This window comes from Petaurus breviceps, unplaced genomic scaffold, assembly GCF_028583685.1.
Source record: "Petaurus breviceps papuanus isolate PSGF00001 unplaced genomic scaffold, PetGlider_PUasm1.0 90784, whole genome shotgun sequence".
Taxonomy (NCBI): domain Eukaryota; kingdom Metazoa; phylum Chordata; class Mammalia; order Diprotodontia; family Petauridae; genus Petaurus; species Petaurus breviceps.
The window spans coordinates 13043304-13063761 of NW_027187345.1; the positions used below are offsets into that span (position 1 = coordinate 13043304).

General features: G+C 38.8%; 1 protein-coding gene across 1 annotated transcript in view; it reads right to left on the minus strand.

Annotated features, from left to right (window-relative positions):
* The window catches only part of GRM1 (glutamate metabotropic receptor 1), a 294731-nt gene that overhangs the window by 76709 nt on the left and 197564 nt on the right, over nucleotides 1-20458 (minus strand). Inside the window, exon 3 of the mRNA XM_069069743.1 lies at nucleotides 14758-14993. Within this exon, the coding sequence (XP_068925844.1) occupies nucleotides 14758-14993 (236 nt within the window). The remainder of the gene's footprint in view (nucleotides 1-14757; nucleotides 14994-20458) is intronic.

Genomic DNA, 20458 nt, shown 5'->3' on the forward strand with positions numbered 1-20458 from the left:
CAGGAAGAGAAGATGGGCTGATGGCAAAACCAAGGGATGACAGGTGGAAAGCCAGAGTAACACCTTTTTTTTTTTTTTTAAGCAATCAGGGTTAAGTAACTTGCTCAAGGCTACATGGCCAGTTATTATTTCTGGGTGTGGTGCTGAGTATATGAGCCCGGATTTGATCCAGGTCATCCCGACACTGGAGCCGGTGCTCTTACTCGCTGAGCCACCTGGCCGCCCCTAAGCAATTGGGGTTAAGTAACTTGCTCAAGGTTACACAGCCAGGTGTTTCTGGATGGGTGCCAAGTGTCTGAGCCCGGGATTCGATCTCCAGGTCTTCTCAACACTGGAGCCGGTGCTCTTACTCGTGGTGCTACCTGGCCGCCCCCAGAGTAACACCTTCTTAACCTGTATTGCCAGGAGGAAGCAAGAAAGGCCTTTGACAGGATGGGTGGAGGTCCTTTGGTGAACTTATGGGAGGATGTGGCCAAAGATAGACAAGATGAGCATCTTCAGGTGGGAATTCTCTGTTCCAGGACAGTATAGATCCATGTAAGTATCTGAGCACCATTTCACAATTAATTGTTGCTATGCCCATGTTTCCTCCTCCTTACAGGCAGAGAATGTTGTTTTCGTCTTTGTATCTATTGTGCCTGCTGCCATGCCTGGCATGTATTGCTGTTATTGTTCAGCTCTTCAGGTGTGTCTAACTGTCTAACCAAATGATCATACTGTCCATGGGGTTTTCTTGGCAAAGAAACTGGAGTGGATTGCCATTTCCTTCTCTAGGAGTTTAAGGCAAACAGAGGTTAAGTGACTTGCCCAGGGTCACATAGCTAGTAAGAGTCTGAGGCTGGATTTGTACTCAGGTTATTCCAACTGTAGGCTGTCTCTGGCACATATTAGGCACTTAAAATGCTTGCTAAATTAAATTGAGTAGACAGAATGTCAAAGGACAGGATTTTTTTTCCCTTCCTCCTCAATTTTCCTTGGATTATATTATTTTGATTGAAGGACTAACTGCCTACACTGTCAGATAGGTAGGTGGTACATACAGTGAACAGAGTGGTAAGCCTAAAGTCAGGAAAACATGAGTTCAAATCCAGCCTCAAATACTAGATGTGGGATCCTGGTGAGTCACTTAATCTCTATTTCCCTCAGTTCCCTCCCCTACGAAATGAGAATGATAATAGTACCTACCTCCCAGGGTTGTTGTGAGGATCAAATGAGAGAATTTTTTTTTCATTTTTCAAATGCTTTATTAACTTCTGATTTACATCATTCATTTCCTCCAGATTTTGAGTTACAAATTTTCTCCCAGTTTTTCCCCTACCCACCGCCCCAAAATAGAAGTCCACAGGATATCCCCTCCTCCAATCTGCTCTCTCCCATACCCCTTTCGACTTTTCCAGTGGATCTCTATGCCCCAGTGCCTGTATATTTTATTTCCCAACTACATGTGAAATAGTATTAATAATAGTGTATATATATATATATATATTTGAATATTTGATTTTAAAACTTTGAATTCCAGATTCATTCCCTTCCTCCCCTGTCACCCACCCCCACTGGTAAGACAAGCACTTCAGTATAGGTTGTACATGTGTGGCTAATGCAAAACAATAACATAGTATATATATTGTAAAACACTGACTATATTTCCCTCCCTCCTATCCCACCTCCCACTTGTTCTATTCTCTACTTTGATCCCTTCCCTTTTCAAAAGTGGGTACTTCCAACTTCCCTCCCCCACAGCCTGCCCTCCCTTCCATCATCCCCCCTCTCATCCCCTTCTCCCCCCCTACTCTCCTGGTGGGTAAGATACCCTATTTAGTGTGTATTTCATTCCCTCCTCAAGCCAAATTCAATGGGAATAAGGTTGACCCATTCGCCTTCCTATTCTTCCCCTCCATTGTAACCATTTCCCCTTGCCTCTTCTATATGAGATAGTTTACCCCATTCTGTCTCTCCCCATCCCCTCTCATTATATTCCCCTCTCACCTCTTAATTTCACCTTTTAAGTATCATCCCTTCCTGTTAAATTGGTCCTGTGCCCTCTATCTATGTATACCTGTAAACATATATACACACATTCACATATGTATTCATATGCCCATATACCCTCATATATAGACACACACACACACACACACACACACACACACATATATATATATATATATATATATATATATATATTTCTATTCCCTTCAACGACTGAGAAAAGTTTCATAAGTTACAATTATTGTTTTTCCATGTAGGAATGTTAATAGTTCAACTTTGATAAGTTCCTTATGATTTCTTTTCCCTGTTTACCTTCTCATGCTTCTCTTGCTTCTTGCAGCTGAATGTCAAATTTTCTATTCAATTCTGTTTTTTTCAGCAAGAATGCTTGAAAGTTCTCTATTCCACTGAATGACCATATTTTCCCCTGAAACATGATACTCAGTTTTGCTGGGTAGATGACTCTTGGTTTTAATCCCAGCTCCTTTGACCTCCAGAATATCATATTCCAAACCCTTTGATCCCTCGGTGTAAAAGCTGCCAGATCCTGGGTTATCCTGATTGTGTTTCCACAATATTCAAATTGTTTCTTCCTGGCTGCTTGTAATATTCTCTCCTTAATCTGGCAATTCCAGAACCTGGCTATTATATTCCTAGGAGTTTTCTTTTGGGGATCTTTTTCAGGAGGTGATGGGTGGATTCTTTCAACCTCTATTTTGCCCTCTGGTTCTAAAACATCAGGGCAGTTTTCTTTGAGAACTTCCTGGAGGATGATTTCTAGGTTCTTTCTTTGATCATGGCTTTCAGGTAGTCCAATAATTTTTAAATTATCTCTCCTGGATCTATTTTCCAGGTCAGTGGTTTTTCCTATGAGATATTTCACATTGCCTTCTATTCTTTCATTTATTTGGATCTGTTTAACAGCATCTTGATTTCTCATAAAGTTATTAGCTTCCATTTGCTCCAATCTAATTCTAAAGCAATGATTCTCCTCATTGAGCTTTTGAGATTCTTTTTCCATCTGGCAAATTTGGCTTTTTAAGGCATTCTTCTCCTCATTGCCTTTTTGAGCCTCTTTTGCCATTTGAGTTAGTCTGTTTTTTAAGGTGAATTTTCCTCAATAAGGCTGTTGACTCTCATTTCATAATTTTCTTTCATCGTTGTCATTTCTCTTCCCAATTTTTCCTCCACTTCTCTTATCTGCTTCTTAAGGTCCTCTATGGCCTGTAACCAGCTCATATTTTCCTTTGAAGCTTTTGGTGCAGGAGTTCTGACTTCATTGTCTTCCTCCTGTTCCATGCTTTGTTCCTTTTTGTCCCCAAAATAGGAGTCTAATGTTGGAATCTTCTGTCTGCTTTGTTTCCTTTGCCTGGTCATGTTGCCCCTCAGTCACTTGACCCCTGGGCTTTTTGCCACAGTAGGACTCTGCCACCAGACAGGGAAGCTTTCATCCCAAATGATGGGGTTTTCTCAGCTGCCAGAGGTATTAGATGGGTGCCCTCTCTGAGGTCTCTACACGCTCTGGCAAGCTGGACACACACCCCAGGACCTCCACCCTAGACTGCAATCCAGATCCAAGCAGGTTAAAGCAAGAGTGATTACACCTCAGACTGGTGCTTGGTCCCCCTACACTCTGCAGGCCAGGAGCTGAAGCTTCCACATGGTGCTGGCTGGCTGTGCCTGAGCCTCAGCGGCTTCTCGCCCAGGGGGTAAAAGCCATGCACTCCCACTGACTGGGTGCCAAAGTCCAGACTGTACTGACCTCTCACTTTGTCCTTTGCATCTATGTGTTGATAAATCTGGAAAGGGCCACAGCTGCTGCTGATCTGGAGTCCCTCTGGCCTTCGGCTGGTCAGGCCCGCCCTGGGGCTAAAGCCTCTGCATGGGGCTGAGCTCGGCTCCCAGAGCCCTGCGCTGGCCAATTCCTGCCAGCCTGCCGGGCTGTCCTCAGCGGGAGGTTAGCTTCTCTGTGTCATTTTGTGGGTTCTGCATCTCCAAAGTTTGTTTAGAGTCCCCTTTTCACATGGATTGGGGGAGGTGGAAGCCGGAGCCCATCGGAAGTCCTGCTTCTACTCTGCCATCTTGACTCTGCTTCCCGAGAGAATATTTTGAAAGTGGTTAACATAGTGCTTTGCAATAGTAGGTGTTATGTAAGTAATAGCTATCGTCATCATCATCATCGTCATCACCTTCATTGTCATTACTGATATAGTCCAACTCCAGAAAAGGGAATTTCACAGATTGTGTTAGAGACGTGTCCTAAGGCTGAACAACTGGCCACCAGGAAATCTCCTTTTATACCCAAGCTAAACTCTTCATTCTGTGGTGGTTTAAGGAGTATAGCTTGGGAGGAAATATAGGCTAATTATAATTTTCCATAAGATTTCAGATCCTCCCTCATTTTGTCTCTTCTGTAGGATAAATAATTCCATTTCCTTTAACCTTTCCTTATACTTTTATTTTCATTGTTGTCCTTCCCTTTGAACTGTTTCAAAAAAAAAAAGGGTGATAGTGAAAAAAAAAAGTCTGGCCTTTGAGTCAGAAAACCCAGATTCAAATCCTGGCTCTGTTACTTGTGACCTTGGGCCTTGGACAAGTTGCTATACTATAGTTAACTCATGGGTTGGTAGAGGGAGTTTGCTATACAATAAAATCACAGAATTGGTTAAAAAAAAAGACCAGTCAGGAGTAAGTCTGGGCAACTTAACAAGATGAAGGAAAGAGGGACCTGTTTGAGATGTGGATGATCTCTCTCTTTGGAAGGTATGGGATACTCATTAACACCAAAATGAAGTCACTGAGGATGGGACTTTAGGAGCACCATCTATTTGTGGTTGTCTCAGAGAAGAACAATGACATCACAATGGTGGGGTCAAGGTACAGTGTATTCTTCTGTGACTGATCAGTCCATCTATGACTCATTGAGGAGTGATTAAATCTCGTCATTCAGTGATTTTTTAATTGATTTAGAGCTATAAGTTATCTCAGCTGAACCATTTGGACTTGGTCTATAAAAGGGAGCAAAGCCAGGAAGATTACTGAGTCCTGACTGGAGCTGAGGGCCGAGAGTCCACTGAATCCCTGGAATCATTGGGGAAGGAATGGGGAAGAGTGGGTGCAGAGAAGCCTGTTCATCCACAAGGTCTTCCTCCCAGGGATCCATTAATGGTAGCTATGGCTAGGCAATGGCAGTGCCTCTTAACCACATGAGCAAGGAAAGATAAGAGCCACATGACCTGATTGATGGTGGAAACTGAGTAAAGTATTCCTGGAGAGAAAACCATATGGTCCTACAATGGGGAAGTTTTTGGAAAGTGCTACCTAAAAATGTTGGGCCAATACTCATTACTTGTAATGATGACAATAATAGTAATAAATTTTTATATAGTACTTTAAGGTTTGTAAAATGCTTTTCATTTTTCTCATATGATACTAATATTATTAGCAGTAATAACATTATTAATGATAATAATGGCACCTATATCCATAATAGGTGCGATTGTTGTCCCCATTTACAGAAGAAGAAACTGATGCTAAGAGAGGCTAATTGACTTGCCCAGGGTCACGCTAACATGTCTGAGGTGGGATCTGAAGAGAGATGGGTCATTTTGGACAGCACCACACCTGTTTCAGAGGGAAGACAAGCAAGTACACAACTGAAAAGGCTATAAGATAATGCAAGAAGGCAAGCCTAGTTCTTCTAATTCTCCTGAGAGGAGAGAACCATATGGACCCAGAAATGGCAATAGTGAAATACTGAGATTTCCTGGTTATTTAAAAACAGATCACCAGCTCCTCTATAATTTAATAATTTTAGAGAGTTACCTGAGCTACAGAGATGATGAGTGACCTCTCCATGGGCAGCAGGGGCAGGACACAACCCTAGGTCTATCTGATTCTGAAGTGAACCCTCTATCCATGATGCCATGCTGTAAGTCAGTGAATATTCTTAGCAACCATAAAGGTGAACTGAGGAGAAGAGGGGGGAGGGTCAGGAATGATAGGATTTAGTAGGGCATGTGCTAGACTATCCTAAAGTGACCAATTTAGAAGTTAGACTTTGAAGGGTCAGCACTATGCCAATACTCTCTCCTAGTCCCTTGATATCCTCCACTAATTAAATAGTGATATTTTCTTTGTCAGAGAATAGGACAAATTGACAAGAGGGTGGAAAAATTTTCTCACCACTTTTTAATTAGCCACACTGGTTCCCAAATTATTCAATCTGGGCTCAGGGTCCTTAACAATCAAATTGAGACTCCATGCAAATACTCTTTATTTAAATGGTGACATTTGAGATTAAACCCAATAAAGGTTTCCATAGAAACTAAATGCAATATAAAAACTTTGTAAAACATCAGAAGTGACCCAATTAAGGAAGGCAAAAATAAATGATGCAAATTTTAACTATTAAAAATAGGGAAAGGTTAATTCTACTTCTTCATACCTATTGACAAATGTTTTTATATGTGTTAGGAAGCTGTGCAGTAGTAGGTTTGATATTAAAACTTCTCAAGTAAATAATAGTGATAGCTGAAATAAATCCTGAAGCACTGTGTTTTTGTAGCCCTTTTTCCAAGTAAAATGATTATTTTTCTTTTGAAAAATTTATTTAGTATTTTATTTTCCCCTAACTATATGCAAAATTAATTTTCAATATTCATTTTTTTAAACTAAATAAAGCAATTGTTGAGAGTGTAATAGCAAAATAAGTTGTTTATATTTTTTGTTGTTGAATCGTTTCTGTTCCTGTCAAACTCTGTGACCCCATTTGGGGTTTTCTTGGCAAGGATACTGGAGTGATTCGCCATTTCCTTCTCCAGCTCACTTGACAGATGAGGAACTGAGGCAGACAGGGTTAAGTGACTTGCCCAGAGTCACACAGCTACTAAGTGTCTGAGGCCAGATTTTAACTGAGGAAGTCTTCCTGATTCCAGCCTGGACATTCTATCCACTGTGCCACCTAGCTGCTCTGCTTGTTTATATAGCAGAGCTGTAACTAGGTTAAGGTACCTGGGTCTTTGACCCAAGGCACCAAAATTTCAAGTGCACTAACAGCAACAGCTTAAAAACAACTGCACTTAACATATAGTTATCAAGTTCAAATAGGAAGCCATTTGTTGGTGGTCTTTGCTTCCCTCCTCCTCCCCTGCCCACTGAAGCTAGCAACCAGGCGTGTTTGGTACATATTTAACAACCAGATCTCTGGGAAGAAGTATGTACCCTTAATACATTTTTAAAATTTAATCTGTAGTATTAACATTTTCTCTGTCACTTTCTTAAGTGATTACTTCCCATTATATACTCAATCAACAAATAGTAGCAAATCAAGCCCTGATTTGTAGCATCTGTCAATTTCCAAAGTATAAATTCTCATACTAAAAAAAAAAAATTAACAATTGACTTTTCTAAACCAGTATGATCTAGGTTCATCACAACCTTGTACTACCCTCCAAGGTGTGGTTTTCCTGAGTCCCATTACACCTTCCTCTTAAAATGCTCATTTGGGGATATGTTTTATACTGGGTGCCCTAATGAATTTTACATTGCTTCCCCCAGATATGAAAAACTGCTAGTTACAGTTCTACTATCTACATGTATGTACAATATAGTAAAAGTGAGAACTGTAGACTATTGCTTGATAGAGGAAAAATAGCAAATATATTTATTATTAATAATTAATTATATTATTATATATTATAATTATGTATAATATATAATTATAATGTTGTAATATATTATATAATTAATAATAATAATTAATATTATTTCTTAAATGGGATGTTAGCACAGGTACACACGTAAACATTAGCTAAGCTTGATTTGTAGCATGAATAATGGCAAAAAATTCAAACATATTTCCATTTCCAGTAGCTTATGGTCCATCAATCAATCCCTAAACATTTATTAAACACCTAAGATGCTCCAGGCACTGTGCTAAGTCCTGGTTGAAAAAGAAACTCAGACAAATGATGATCCTCAGAAGTTGAAGTGTAACAGAAGCTCATAGACTTCAGAGACAAGAAATCCTGGGTTCCAGGGTGGCTAGGTGGCACAGTGAATGCAACACTGGCCTGGAGTCAGGAGGACCTGAGTTCAAATTTGGCCTCACACACTTAACACTTACTAGCCGTGTGACCTTGGGCAAGTCACTTAACCCCAATTTCCCTCCAAAAAAAAATCCTGGGTTTGAATCCCAACTGTCTCAAAATTTTAGTACATTAGACTAGAGTTTATCTGTTGGGCCCCAAAGGGCAGTATCAGGATCAATGAGTAGAAGCTGGCAGTAAGGACTGGCAGGAAGATCTGGGTCAGAATTCTTCCTTAAAATATAGATTAGCATGAGTAGATCAGGCTTATTCAATTTAGTCTCAGAGGCAGAAACCAGGACCAATGGGTAGAAGTTGCACCCAGATAATTTGATGTCAGTAAAAAAGCTTTGTCATAATTAGATCTGTCCAGAAGTCAAACAGCTGCTTGGAATTGATGATCATTCACCTCAATGGTGACTGTCAAACAGAGTGGGTGACCACTTGTCTTGGATGATACAATAGACATTCCTTTCTTTTTTTCTTTCTTTCTTGACAAGGAGAAATCCACAGTATTTACACAGTGCAGTCTATTAGTCCTTGACCGTAAGGCTTCTTATCATTGATCTGTTTTATTCTTGTTTTCCCAAGTTGGCAGGTGTTTTCACTAATAATAATAATTTATTTTTATTTATTTATTTATCATAATTATATATCATATTATTATATATAATATATTTTTATAAATATATACTTATAATATATTTATTTTTATTTATAATATATATTTATTTTTATATATTTATAAATATTTATTAATAAAAATCCATTTATGTGGAGCTTTAAGCTTTGCAAAGCACTTTACAAACATCTTCTCATTTTATTTTCACAGCAGCCCTGGGAGTTAGGTGCTATTATGATCCCCACTTTATAGATGAGGAAACTGAGGCAGACAGGTCAAGTGACTTGCCCAGAGTCACACAGCTAGCAAGCCCCAGAGCACCATCCACTACACCATACTGCTGCCCCATCATTTTACCTAGAGACAAGCAGTGTGATTTCTTTCATAGAAAAGAGGAGGGTGGTTAGTGGTGGCTCACGGTGAAAACTCTAAAACCACTTTGAGAGTTGTAAGTAACAAACAAGCATATTCTGAGGAAATGTAAATACGGTGGGGAAGTAAGCTACTGCCTAATGACGATTATAAGAATAACTGACATTTGGGGCAGCCAGGTAGCACAACGAGTAAGAGCACCGGCTCCAGTGTTGAGAAGACCTGGAGATCAAATCCGGGCTCAGACACTTAGCACCCACCCAGAAACACCTGGCCGTGTAACCTTGAGCAAGTTACTTAACCCCAATTGCTTAGGGGTGGCCAGCTGGCTCAGCGAGTAAGAGCACCGGCTCCAGTGTCGGGATGACCTGGATCAAATCTGGGCTCAGATACTCAGCACCACACCCAGAAATAACTGGCCGTGTAACCTTGAGCAAGTTACTTAACCTCGATTGCTTATAAAAAAAAAAAAAAGAATAACTGACATTTAAGGAGCAGCAAGATGGTTAACAAATCTTATTTCTCATTTGATCTCTACAACAACCCTGGTAGACAGGTAGAGAGATTATGATGATGCCCGTTTTACTAATTTGGAAACTGAGGCACAGAGGGTTTAAATCACCTGGCCATGTTCACATGTCAGTAAAAGAGAAGTTGAACTCAGGTCTTCAGATTCTAAATTCAGTGCTTTTCCCAGTGTCCCATGATTTACTGACTTACAATTTAATCAATGAATCAATTAGTGTTTCTGGAACATTAATATGTGTTTAACTTCTTAGTTAAGGGAAAACACACACACACACACATACACACATACACGTACACATAAACCACTTTCCCCAGAATTGTGCCAGGATCTGTGAAGTTTGCACAATAAGTCTAAGACATAGTCTTTGCCTCCAAGAAAATTACAATCTAGTTGGGAAAACAAAGTTGAAACAAGTGAAATAATTAAAGAATGTGATCATATGTTAAGGATAATAGGAGGGTGACATAGTGGAAAGAACATTATATTGGAGGAGTCCAAAGATCTGTGTTTTAGACTAAATTAACTGTGTGACCTTGATCAAGTTCCTAACCTCTCTGAGACTCATGGAGTATTCACAAGAAGCATTGTCTGGCCTTTATCTGAAGGACCATTTGCTGCAAATACAAAAGTCCCTTATATTCCCAGTTAGGTTGTAAACCTCTTAAAGACAGGAAGTATCTCTTCTATTTCTTCTGTGACTCTACCCTCTTCCCTCATGAGCTTTCACAGTGCTGAACACATAGCAGGTGTTTAGTCAATAATAACTGAATGATAAAAAGCCCAACTGGAGGAAATCTAGAAAATGTAATTGAAGATGAGCCCACACTAATGAAAATGCCCATCACCTTCCTCTTGGTAGGTCAGTATAATTCTTGTAGTATTGCATTAAAACTAAAAAAGGCTTGCTAAACTTTTATTGTGAACAGAAAGAAAAGTCAAGAATATTAGGTCATTAGTCACATTTCCACCTCTTGAAGCATCATCGATCTTTCCCTATTTGTTAGCTGCCTCCAACCTATTCCAGTGCCCCTTATGATCAAAACATTCTTCATTTGTCCTTGCCATTCATCTCAGCTGTTGTCCATTATTTCTTCCTCCATTCATTACAAAGCTCCTAGAAAGAGGGACTTGTATAAAAATGTACTTGTATCAAGTATAAACTTGTTGCCTCCTCTTCCCCACAATATACACTCACTTTTCAACCCCTTGAAATCCATTCTCTGATCCCACCAGCCTACTGATATGCTCTTTCCAAGTTCACTCCTTCCCATTCCAATCAACTCAACTGCATCAACAAATCTGGCAATCAACAATCAACAAAACTGGCATTTTGTTAATCATCATGCAATTTAATATTTCTCTAGCTTTGAATCTCTCCCTCTTTCTGAGTACTCTTTCCTTCCCTGGTTCCTGTAATACTTATCCTTCCAAATTCTACCTTAAGTGGTCTGATGACTCGTTCTCAATCTACTTTGATGGTTCACCATCCATTTTTTTTTTGGTCCCTCAAGTATAGATCTCTCCCAAAGTTCTGTCCTGGGTCCTCTACTCATGGGTTTGGTAATCATTTCAATGCATTATCACTCTCAAATTTATACATGCAATCCTATTCTCTAACCCTAAACTATGGACTCAAATTTCCATCTGCCTATTAGACTTATCCACATGGAGAAATATCTAAAACTCAAAATGTACAGAATAAAATTCATCATTATCTCCCACAAACCCACACCTCCTCCAAACTTCTCAGTTTCTATTGAGGGCACATTGTCCCCAGTGTCACCCTTGTTGATAATCCTGAAATTATTCTAGATTTTTTTCATCTCCTTTATACTTCATAACTAAGCAGTAGCCAAGTCCTGCTGATTCTATTTCTACATTCATCCCCTCATCAATATGCACAAGATCATCCCTCTGTTTCAGACCATCATTTCTTCCTTTGTCTATTGTAATAGCTCCCCAGTTGGTTTTCCTAATTCCAGTCTCTTCCTTCTAATCCATTTTGCACACAGATGCCAAATTATGCTATGTAAAACACAGTGTTTTTTTGTTTATTTGTGCATTTGTTTGTTACTATATTACTCTATGTTCAGAAACCTCCAATGACTCCCTGTTTTGTTTTGTTTTTTTTTAAATAAAATTCATATCCCTCAGCCTGAAATTTAAAACCTCCCATAATCTCCCACTTACCTTTCTACCTTTATTTCATATAATTCCCTATTATTACTCTATATTCTGTCCACACTCGCTCTTTTTAAAAGTCCACATTCTGTCTGCCTTCATGTACTTGCATCACCATCCCCTTTCCCCCTGGAGAGCCCTCTTTCATCTTCTTTTCCTCCTAGAATTCCTCAAGCTTTAGCTCAGGTAACTATTCATCCATGAAGTCTTCCCTTATCTCCACAATGCACAGTACTCTATTCTTCCTCACATTGTCTTGCATTTTTAAATCTGCATATATATTGTGTGTCCTCATAGAATAGAAACACCTTCAGGTCACAAATTATTTCATTCTTGTCTCTCGAGCCCTAGAACCTAGTGCCTTGCCAATAGGAGGTGGTTTACATCTGTCTTCCATTGTTACATGATTTATACTGTTATTTTCTTTTTCCCCAAGTGGATCATGAGCTCGTTGGGATCGAAAATCATTGATTATATTTGTTTGTATCCTCTATGTACCTTGATAAAAATCTAATGAGTCAATGAATAGATTTGTGACCTTGTAAAGTATGAGTGCTCAGTCAGACTTTAAATAAGTGGTTGTCCTTTCAGTTTCCATAACTTATATGACACTGGCTAGAATCCTTTAAGATGGATGGGTATTTCTGGCACTGCTGACTTTAGGCTGCTGTGTGATATAATGGGGCAGCTATGTGGCACAGTGGAAAGAAGGCTGGGCCTGGAGATAGGAAGACCTGAGTTCAAATCCAACCTCGGATACTTACAAGCTATGTGACCTTGCACAAGTCATTTAACTCTATTTGCCTCAGTTTCCTCATCTGTAAAATGAAAAGGAAATGGTGAACAATTCTAGTATCTTTGCTAAGAAAATCCCAAATGGGGTTTTGAAGAGTTGAACTCTACTACAAATGACTAAACAATGAAGTGATATAATGAAGGAGATCTTTGCCATCCAGATAATGTAGAAAAAAGTATAGAGAATATCAAAATGCTAATTTAGTAATGATCAAATATATAATATTAACAACAAAAAAATCTGACAGTAGGTGCTAGTGTAACTGAAGAAGCCTAGATACCCTAAGAATTTCACTGATATCTCAGCTTAAACTTGATCAGAATTACTCTCCTAATTGCTCATGGAATTCCCTGCCCTTCTTCCTTGGAGTTGTGGGATGTTAGAGGCTGGGAATGACTGAAGAAGTCCTTAGTAATAGCCAATCTACTTATAGACTAATTCAATATGACAAGCATTTACTAAGTGCCTAACATATTTGTAAGGCACTGTGTTAAACACAAGGGGTACAAAACCCATCAATGCCAAAAAGCAAAAACAAGAAACTTCCCATGAAATCAAGGAGCTACATATGTGAGCCCATCCAGTATATAGACAGGTAAGTAGATATATGATCATCTGAAGAGGGAAGAACATAATCAACTGAAGGGGTGAGGAAGCTGAGCTTTAAGAGAAAGTAAAATGTCTGTCAGGTGAAGGTGAGGCTCACTTATAGTCTGCACAAAAGCATAGAGCCATGGGATGGAATGCCAAGCCAGGGAAATGGCAAGCTGGCTACTCTTATGGTAATGAAGACTATGGGAAGGGGAATGTTGTGACATGGAGCTGAAAGACTGGAATCACTGTGAAGGGCTGAGGAATGTGTACTTTAATCCTAGAGAAGATAGGGCAACATTGATTCTATTTGAGTAGTAACATTGTCAAACATATACTTTAGGAAGATTATTTTGCCATCTGTTTTTGAGAAGATGAATTGGAAGCCAAGAGTCTAGGAGGGTGTTATGATAGTACAGGCAAGGGGTAAGAAGGGTATGAACTAAAGTGGTGACTGTGTGAATTGAGAGAAGAGAAAGGAAAAGAAGGCTGGTTTAGGGGTCCAAGGACCTGGCTGTTGAAGTCCTGATACTTCCACTTACTACCAATGTAAACCTAGGTAATTCACTTGGCATAGTGAGTAAGAGTGCTAGACACAGGAAGACCTGAATTCAAATTCTGCCTCAGATACAACCTATATGACCCTGGACAAATCACTTAATCTCTCTGGGCCTCAGTTTCCTCATCTGTAAAATAGAGATTGTAGCACTTCACAGGGCTACTGGGAGGATCAAAAGGGATAATATTCATATAATACTTTGTAAGTCTTAAAGCAATATATTAATTTTATTTTATTTTTTTTTGCTTTTTGGAGGGCAGTTGGGGTTAAGTAACTCGCCCAAGGTTACATGACTAGTTTTTTTGTGTGTGTGGGTATTAAGTGTCTGAGGCCGGAACCAAACTTGGGTCCTCCTGACTCTGGAGCCAGTGCTTTACTCACTGCGCCACCTAGCCACCCCCAATATATCAATTATATAAATAATATATTATAATATATTATTAGCTATCATTAACATCTCTGGCCCAAGTTTCCTGAACTATAAAATCACGAGATTTAACTAAATGTTTCCTCAGCTCCTTTCTGTTTATAGATGTATAAAGCTATGTGCATAAGATAGCTGTGGAGTTAGAACTGACACAGCATTGAGAGCATATTTCAAACTCACAAGAATGGATTGATTTTTTCCATCTACTCTTCCAATGCTGGTAATCTAGCTCATTATTACATTGGCTTTCTCTCTGCCTTCCTCTCCACCTCTTCCACCTCCACCTTTACGATGGTTTAAAAGAAGCGGTTAAGAGGAATGGGGACAGAAGAGGAAGAATATAATAGGTCTTACTTAGACTTATAATGGCAAAAAAAATTTCTATGGGTCACTGAGATTAATTTTGTTTCCTTGCCTTAAGTGTATATTATACTTGATACCTGGAATATTTGTTTATTTTCCTTTTACACACACACACACACACATATATATATTGCTCTACTCATTAAATTAATGAAAACAAGGATTTAACCTTTGACATCCTACCATCATATTTTCCACTAATAACACATGGTTTAAATTTCTTTCGGAGAATGAAATACCTGTACAGATCCTCTTAAAGTTGGGGTTTTCTAGAAGGTGTCCCGGAAGCCTACACTGGAATCGATGTTGCCAGAATTCAGGGAACCATGGATTTCGAGTGTTGGTGTCCAGCCTCAGTTTCAGGAAGTAGTCATCGAAAGACCTGACCTCCGGTGACTGGAGCTTTATGGTGATCCCTCCATTGGCTTCAACTTCATAGCCTTCAATGACTTCGTCTCTGTCTGCCCAGCCATCACTGAAAAGAAAGACAAAAAGTAAATAAACAATTATGCATCTGTACATGGTAGAGAGCTTTAGGTATGAAAGGGAACATTCAGTAATTAGACCCAATGAATGCAAGCTGATACACAAAGAGCCGATCCATTTATACCATCAGTAGACATGAAAGTCTAATGATCTGTCCTTTGTCTGTGTAGCTGGAGCTGTTGATCTACCCCTTCACTTAGACACCTGCTGTGTTTTGTTTTGTTTTGTTTTTTCCTACAGTGTGGATGAGTTTGCATTGAGCCATTCACACACATTTTCTTGCCTGGTTCCCCTTGTGATGAACAGTCAGTACAAAGACAGAATGAAAGTGAATATAGTAATTACCAGAGTTGAAAATGGTGCTTGGCAGAGACAAAACAGGAAACTCCTAAACCAAAGAAAGGAATATAGCCAATACAATTTTTAAAGATGAAGCAAACTTTGAGTGCTTACTATGTATGAAGTGTACTATGCCATGCTTTGCAGTTAAAAACACAACAGTTCCTGATCTCAAGAAGCTTATGTTCTACTGTTGATGGATAAGCAAATACTTAATACATACAAATAATGGAGGTAATTTCAAGAGGAAAAAAAACTGAGGAGATCAGGAAAGGCCTTGAGTAAGAGGTGACTTATAAGCTGTGCTTTGAAAGCAGCTAAGCATTCTCAGAAGCAGAAGTGAAGAGGGAGTGATTTCCAATCATGAGGGACCATCTGTTCAAAGATATAGAGGCAGGAGATTGGAAGTAATAAATTAGTTTTTATTAGAACTAAGAATGCATGAAGGAGTCAGCTAAATAAGATTGTAAAGGTACATAGGAGCTCAATTTCAAGGGGGTACATTGGAAGGATTGTTTTAGTATTGAGGTGGCATGATTAGATCTGTGTTTAAGAATATAACAAATTTGGCAGCTGTGTGGGAGATGGATTGGAAAGAGAAGAGAACAGGGGAAGGAAGACCAATTAGGAAGTCACTGAATCATGCAGGCTAGAGATAATAAGGATAGAGGCTCCATGAAGTCAGAGAAAGGGACAGATGTGAGAGAGGTAGAATCAGCATATGCCATTAATATAATGGTTGGGGATAATCTGGGGGTGGGGTAGGGGTCAAGGTGGGAGAAAATGGAAAAGCAAATGTATTTCTTTTGTCCCATGGGAGACCTCTCTGCAACATTTGGGACTGCTGACTACCCCTTTTTTCCTGGACACTTTCCTTTCTGGGCTTTCTTGACAGTTGTCTCTCTTGTCTCTGAAGCAGGCAGAGGTTACATGATTTGCCCAGGGCCACACAGTCAGTAAGTGTCTAAGGCTACGTTTGAATTCAGGTCTTATTGACTCCAGGCCTAGTTCTCTCTCTATACTCTGTCATCTAGCTGCCTAGGTGACTTTTTTATCTATATAGCCTATCTTAATCTCTCTGAGTTCTAGTCTGGTGTCACCAACTGGCTATTATTGGCCATGTCAAACAAAATGTCCTGTAGTTATCTCAAATTTATAATGTACCAAATAAAACTCATATTTTCCCCAAAACCTAGCTTTCTTCTCAACTCTCTTATTGTCAAAGCCACCTACCACCATCCTTTCCAGGCACCCAATTTTATAATCTCAGAGTCAATCTTGAGTTCTCTCTTTTCCTTATTCCCTATGTCTAATTAGCAGCTGCCTTGCTGCTCTATAACATATCATGTATCTGTCCCCTTCCCATCATTCACATAACTACCACCTTTGTTTAGACCCTTATCACCTTTCGCTAGGACTATTATAATAGCCTCCTAATTGGTCCCCCTGTTCCAAGCATTTTCCCTCTCTAATACATCTTCCACATGCCTTCCAAAATGATATAACTAGTCCATAAGTCTGATTATATGATCAATAGACTTGATCAATAGACTCCAGTGACACCCAATTAAATTTGTTTAGAATTTAATACTATTCATAATTCAGTTGCAACTTACCTTTCTAGCTTTAGCCTAAATTATATCATCTATGTCTTTATATCTCTAGTACCTAGTACAGTGCCTGCTATATAATAGATGCTTTTTGAATAATTGATTAATTGAAAGAAGAAAATACCAGAGGCCTCTCTCTCTTGGAAAATATGCAGTGTCCTGAAATGGATGTTCTTCCCACTATTTGCCTGGTAGAGATAATTGGGCAAACAGTCTATCCTCGGGGACAGAAAATTGCGAATTATATATAGTACTTCATGCAGTGCCTTGTACCTAACACATGTCCAATAAGTATTTGTTGAATGGATAAATGGATGAATGGAAGAATGAATGAGTATATGTCATTATCTCTGTTAATAACCACAAAAACATAATTCCAGGGATGGAAAATTACAAGACTCGGGTTCCAATAACTCTTACTATTGAAATTGGGAGAAAAATTTCAATCAAAGACAAACTGAGAGCAGCCCCATGGTGGGGAAGAAAATTGAATCACCTCTGCCAATGCTACCCAATTCTTTTGCTCCTAGGAATTCAGGGAAAGGAAACAAATGCCTCTTATAAATGAGCAGTGCTTCTTTCCTACATTCTGAAGCCAATTCAAAATGACAATGTCAGATGAAAACAAATACCTCTGTCCCTGAAGATAAGGTGGCTAAAGTAAGAGCAGAGCATGTTTGTTTTCTGCAGGATAAAGGCCATTTCAATTTTTTTTTTATTAGGTTGAGAATTTAGTAATTCCTTTGGCTTTCATTTTAATTCAATTTCTGGGCAAGTTTTTTGAGTAGCCATATTCTGGAACTTTCTGTGTCATCTGTGATTGAAGAGTCTGCAGCTTCCTTCAAGTGCATACATGACCCAGACCAAACTTTGACTTGAATTGGCTTGATCAGTCCACATGAGAGATACATTAATTTGGTATCTTTGAGAGAGAGAGAGAGAGCTCCATATCTTCTATCCTCTCTCAGTAAAAGCATTTTATCTCTCTGCTTCTCCCTGAGCAGGGAACTGAGCCAAGTCCAGGTATGTCAGCATGACTAACATGCTGCCTTTTATATGAAATCAAGGGGACAAATATGTTGACCAATTAGGGGAACTAATGGGCATTGGTAAATCCTAGAAATGTACCTGTTCCCAACCTTCTAGGTAGGCAAGTACATTTTGTCTTCTGATGTCCCAAGTTCTAGAGCAGTTCATCTGAGTGAATGAATACCATTGGGTTGGACAGGATCTCATCTGGTCCAATCCACTATTTGTAGGCTTGTGAATATTGTAACTAGAACCTTAGCTTCATATAGTTTATCTGCTCTATATTACAGATGAAGAAACTCAACTTAGGAACATGAAATTTTCCCACAGTTATATAAATAGTAAGTAAAAGAAAAGAGATGAAAACCCAGGGTTTTTTTTCCAGTCCCATATTTTTTCCATTATACTATGTACAGTGCCTCCCTTATATAAGAAGAAATATTCATGATAGAATCCTGACCTTCTTCACTTGAAAAACTTCTGGGGATAGAGTAAAATTTTAACTAGAGTAGGGTGATTGGGGTTTTGTCCCAGTCGCCTACATTTAGAAGGTGACAGGAACATAGAAGCTTAGCACCTGTTTGGCAAGAATAATTAGTTAAAAGGAAAGCTGTCATGCTTGTTAGAACCTACGTTTGCTCATCTCTCCTGATATTCACAATGGCCTCCCCAGCCCTATTTTAAAGTACATTTCAGGATACTTTCCCTGGTCATGTACTACTTGTATAAGGCAGAAAATTTGCTATTATGGCTGTGCTCCAAGGTGCTCATGAGCTTATATTTGGAGCTGGAAGGGATCATTAGAGTTCATCTGGCTTGATCCCCACATTTTGAAGTTGAAGAAAGTCAAGTACAGCATGATTAAGGGACTTGTCTAAGGTCATACAGGTAGTAAGAAAATGACAAAGCTGATATTTGAACCCATTTCTTCTGACTCCAAATCCATCCTTTTCCATTGTAGCAAGAGGCTGATTAAAAGCCATGCTTTAGTCTCTTTATTCCACTTATTAAGTCCCTGACTTTCATTATAGAGAGCTAACATGTCCTCATTTATTTAAGCCTCCAGGAAGTGCCACTTAAGAATAAACATTTAAAAGTCAAAACAACTCATTAGATAATACAATTATTTTCCAGGTCAATTTTAAGCTTCAAGTACTTTCCTACTCTTCTCCCTCCCCCGCGTAAGGGTTTAATACCTTATGGAATTTATTTTGCTTGTATTTACCAAAAGAAAAAACCACTCATTTTAATACATAAAACAAAATTATTATGATGCTTCTTTACATTCCATTTTACAGTTCAGAGTTCAGTCCATTTTTTTCAAGGTGGGGGAGGTGAGAAAAGGAAGCACAAGATTACAGGGTGCTCTGAGAGTCATTCCTCAATGGAAATTAACCAACAGTTCCCTGAGGAAGAATTGCAAACTGTTAACTATATAAAAGTTTGCTCCAAATAATTAGAGAAAAGAAAAAGCAAAACTCACATTTTATCTCACACTCAAAAAATTGGCAAAGATGAAGAAGACTAGAAATGTCACTATTGGAGATGCTGCTTGAAGTCAAGCATACAATTAGTCCAGCTATTCGGGAAAGTAATTTGGAATTATGCAAAGAAAGTTAGTATAATATCTATAGAATAGATTATATAGTGTATATTATATATGTAGTATACACACAGTGTATAATATAGTATGGTACAGATTCTATACCCTTAGACCGAGAGATCACACTGCTGGCATATACCCTAGGGAGGTAAAAGACAAATCTCATATACACCAAAATATTCGTGGCAATAGTATGTATTATAGTTATATAGTAATTATATTGCCCTGCTAGACTGTAAGCCCTATGAGGGAAGTGACTGTCTTAACTAAACTTTGAATCTCTTTTAGGGCCTAACAGAGTACTCTGTCTCCAATATATGTATAATAAATGGCTATAAATGTAAAATCATTTATTTTAGTACTTGCAAAGTAGTTTATGTAGTCTGGTTCAACATCTGTCTCTGTACAGGAATCCACAACCTCCCTGACCTAGTCATATAACTGGTAAATGTCTCCAGTGATAAAGATTGTGATGATAAAGAATGTGATTTGTGCCAGCTCAAGAAGCCCATAGCTAACCCATGGAATCTTATCCAGACTTAAGAAAGTGAATATTACCGTATTTCAAGCATCTCAAAAAGGATTCCTATTCAATTTTCCTAGCACTGTCTTAAAATCAATAGAAACCATGAAAATGACCTTCATAGTTATGAATTGGGCTAATCTTTCTTGGAAACAATTTGGAACTACATCTCTAAATTGTACATATCTTTTGACCCCACAATACTATGTCTTAGCCTATACCCACAAGGATATCAGAGGGAGACTAAAAGAACTGATATGTACAAAGACATTCAGAGTAGCTCTTTTTGTGGTAGCAAAAATTTCAAAAGGCAAAAACAAGGTGAGTCCGTTTCAGGCAAGGTGACAGTG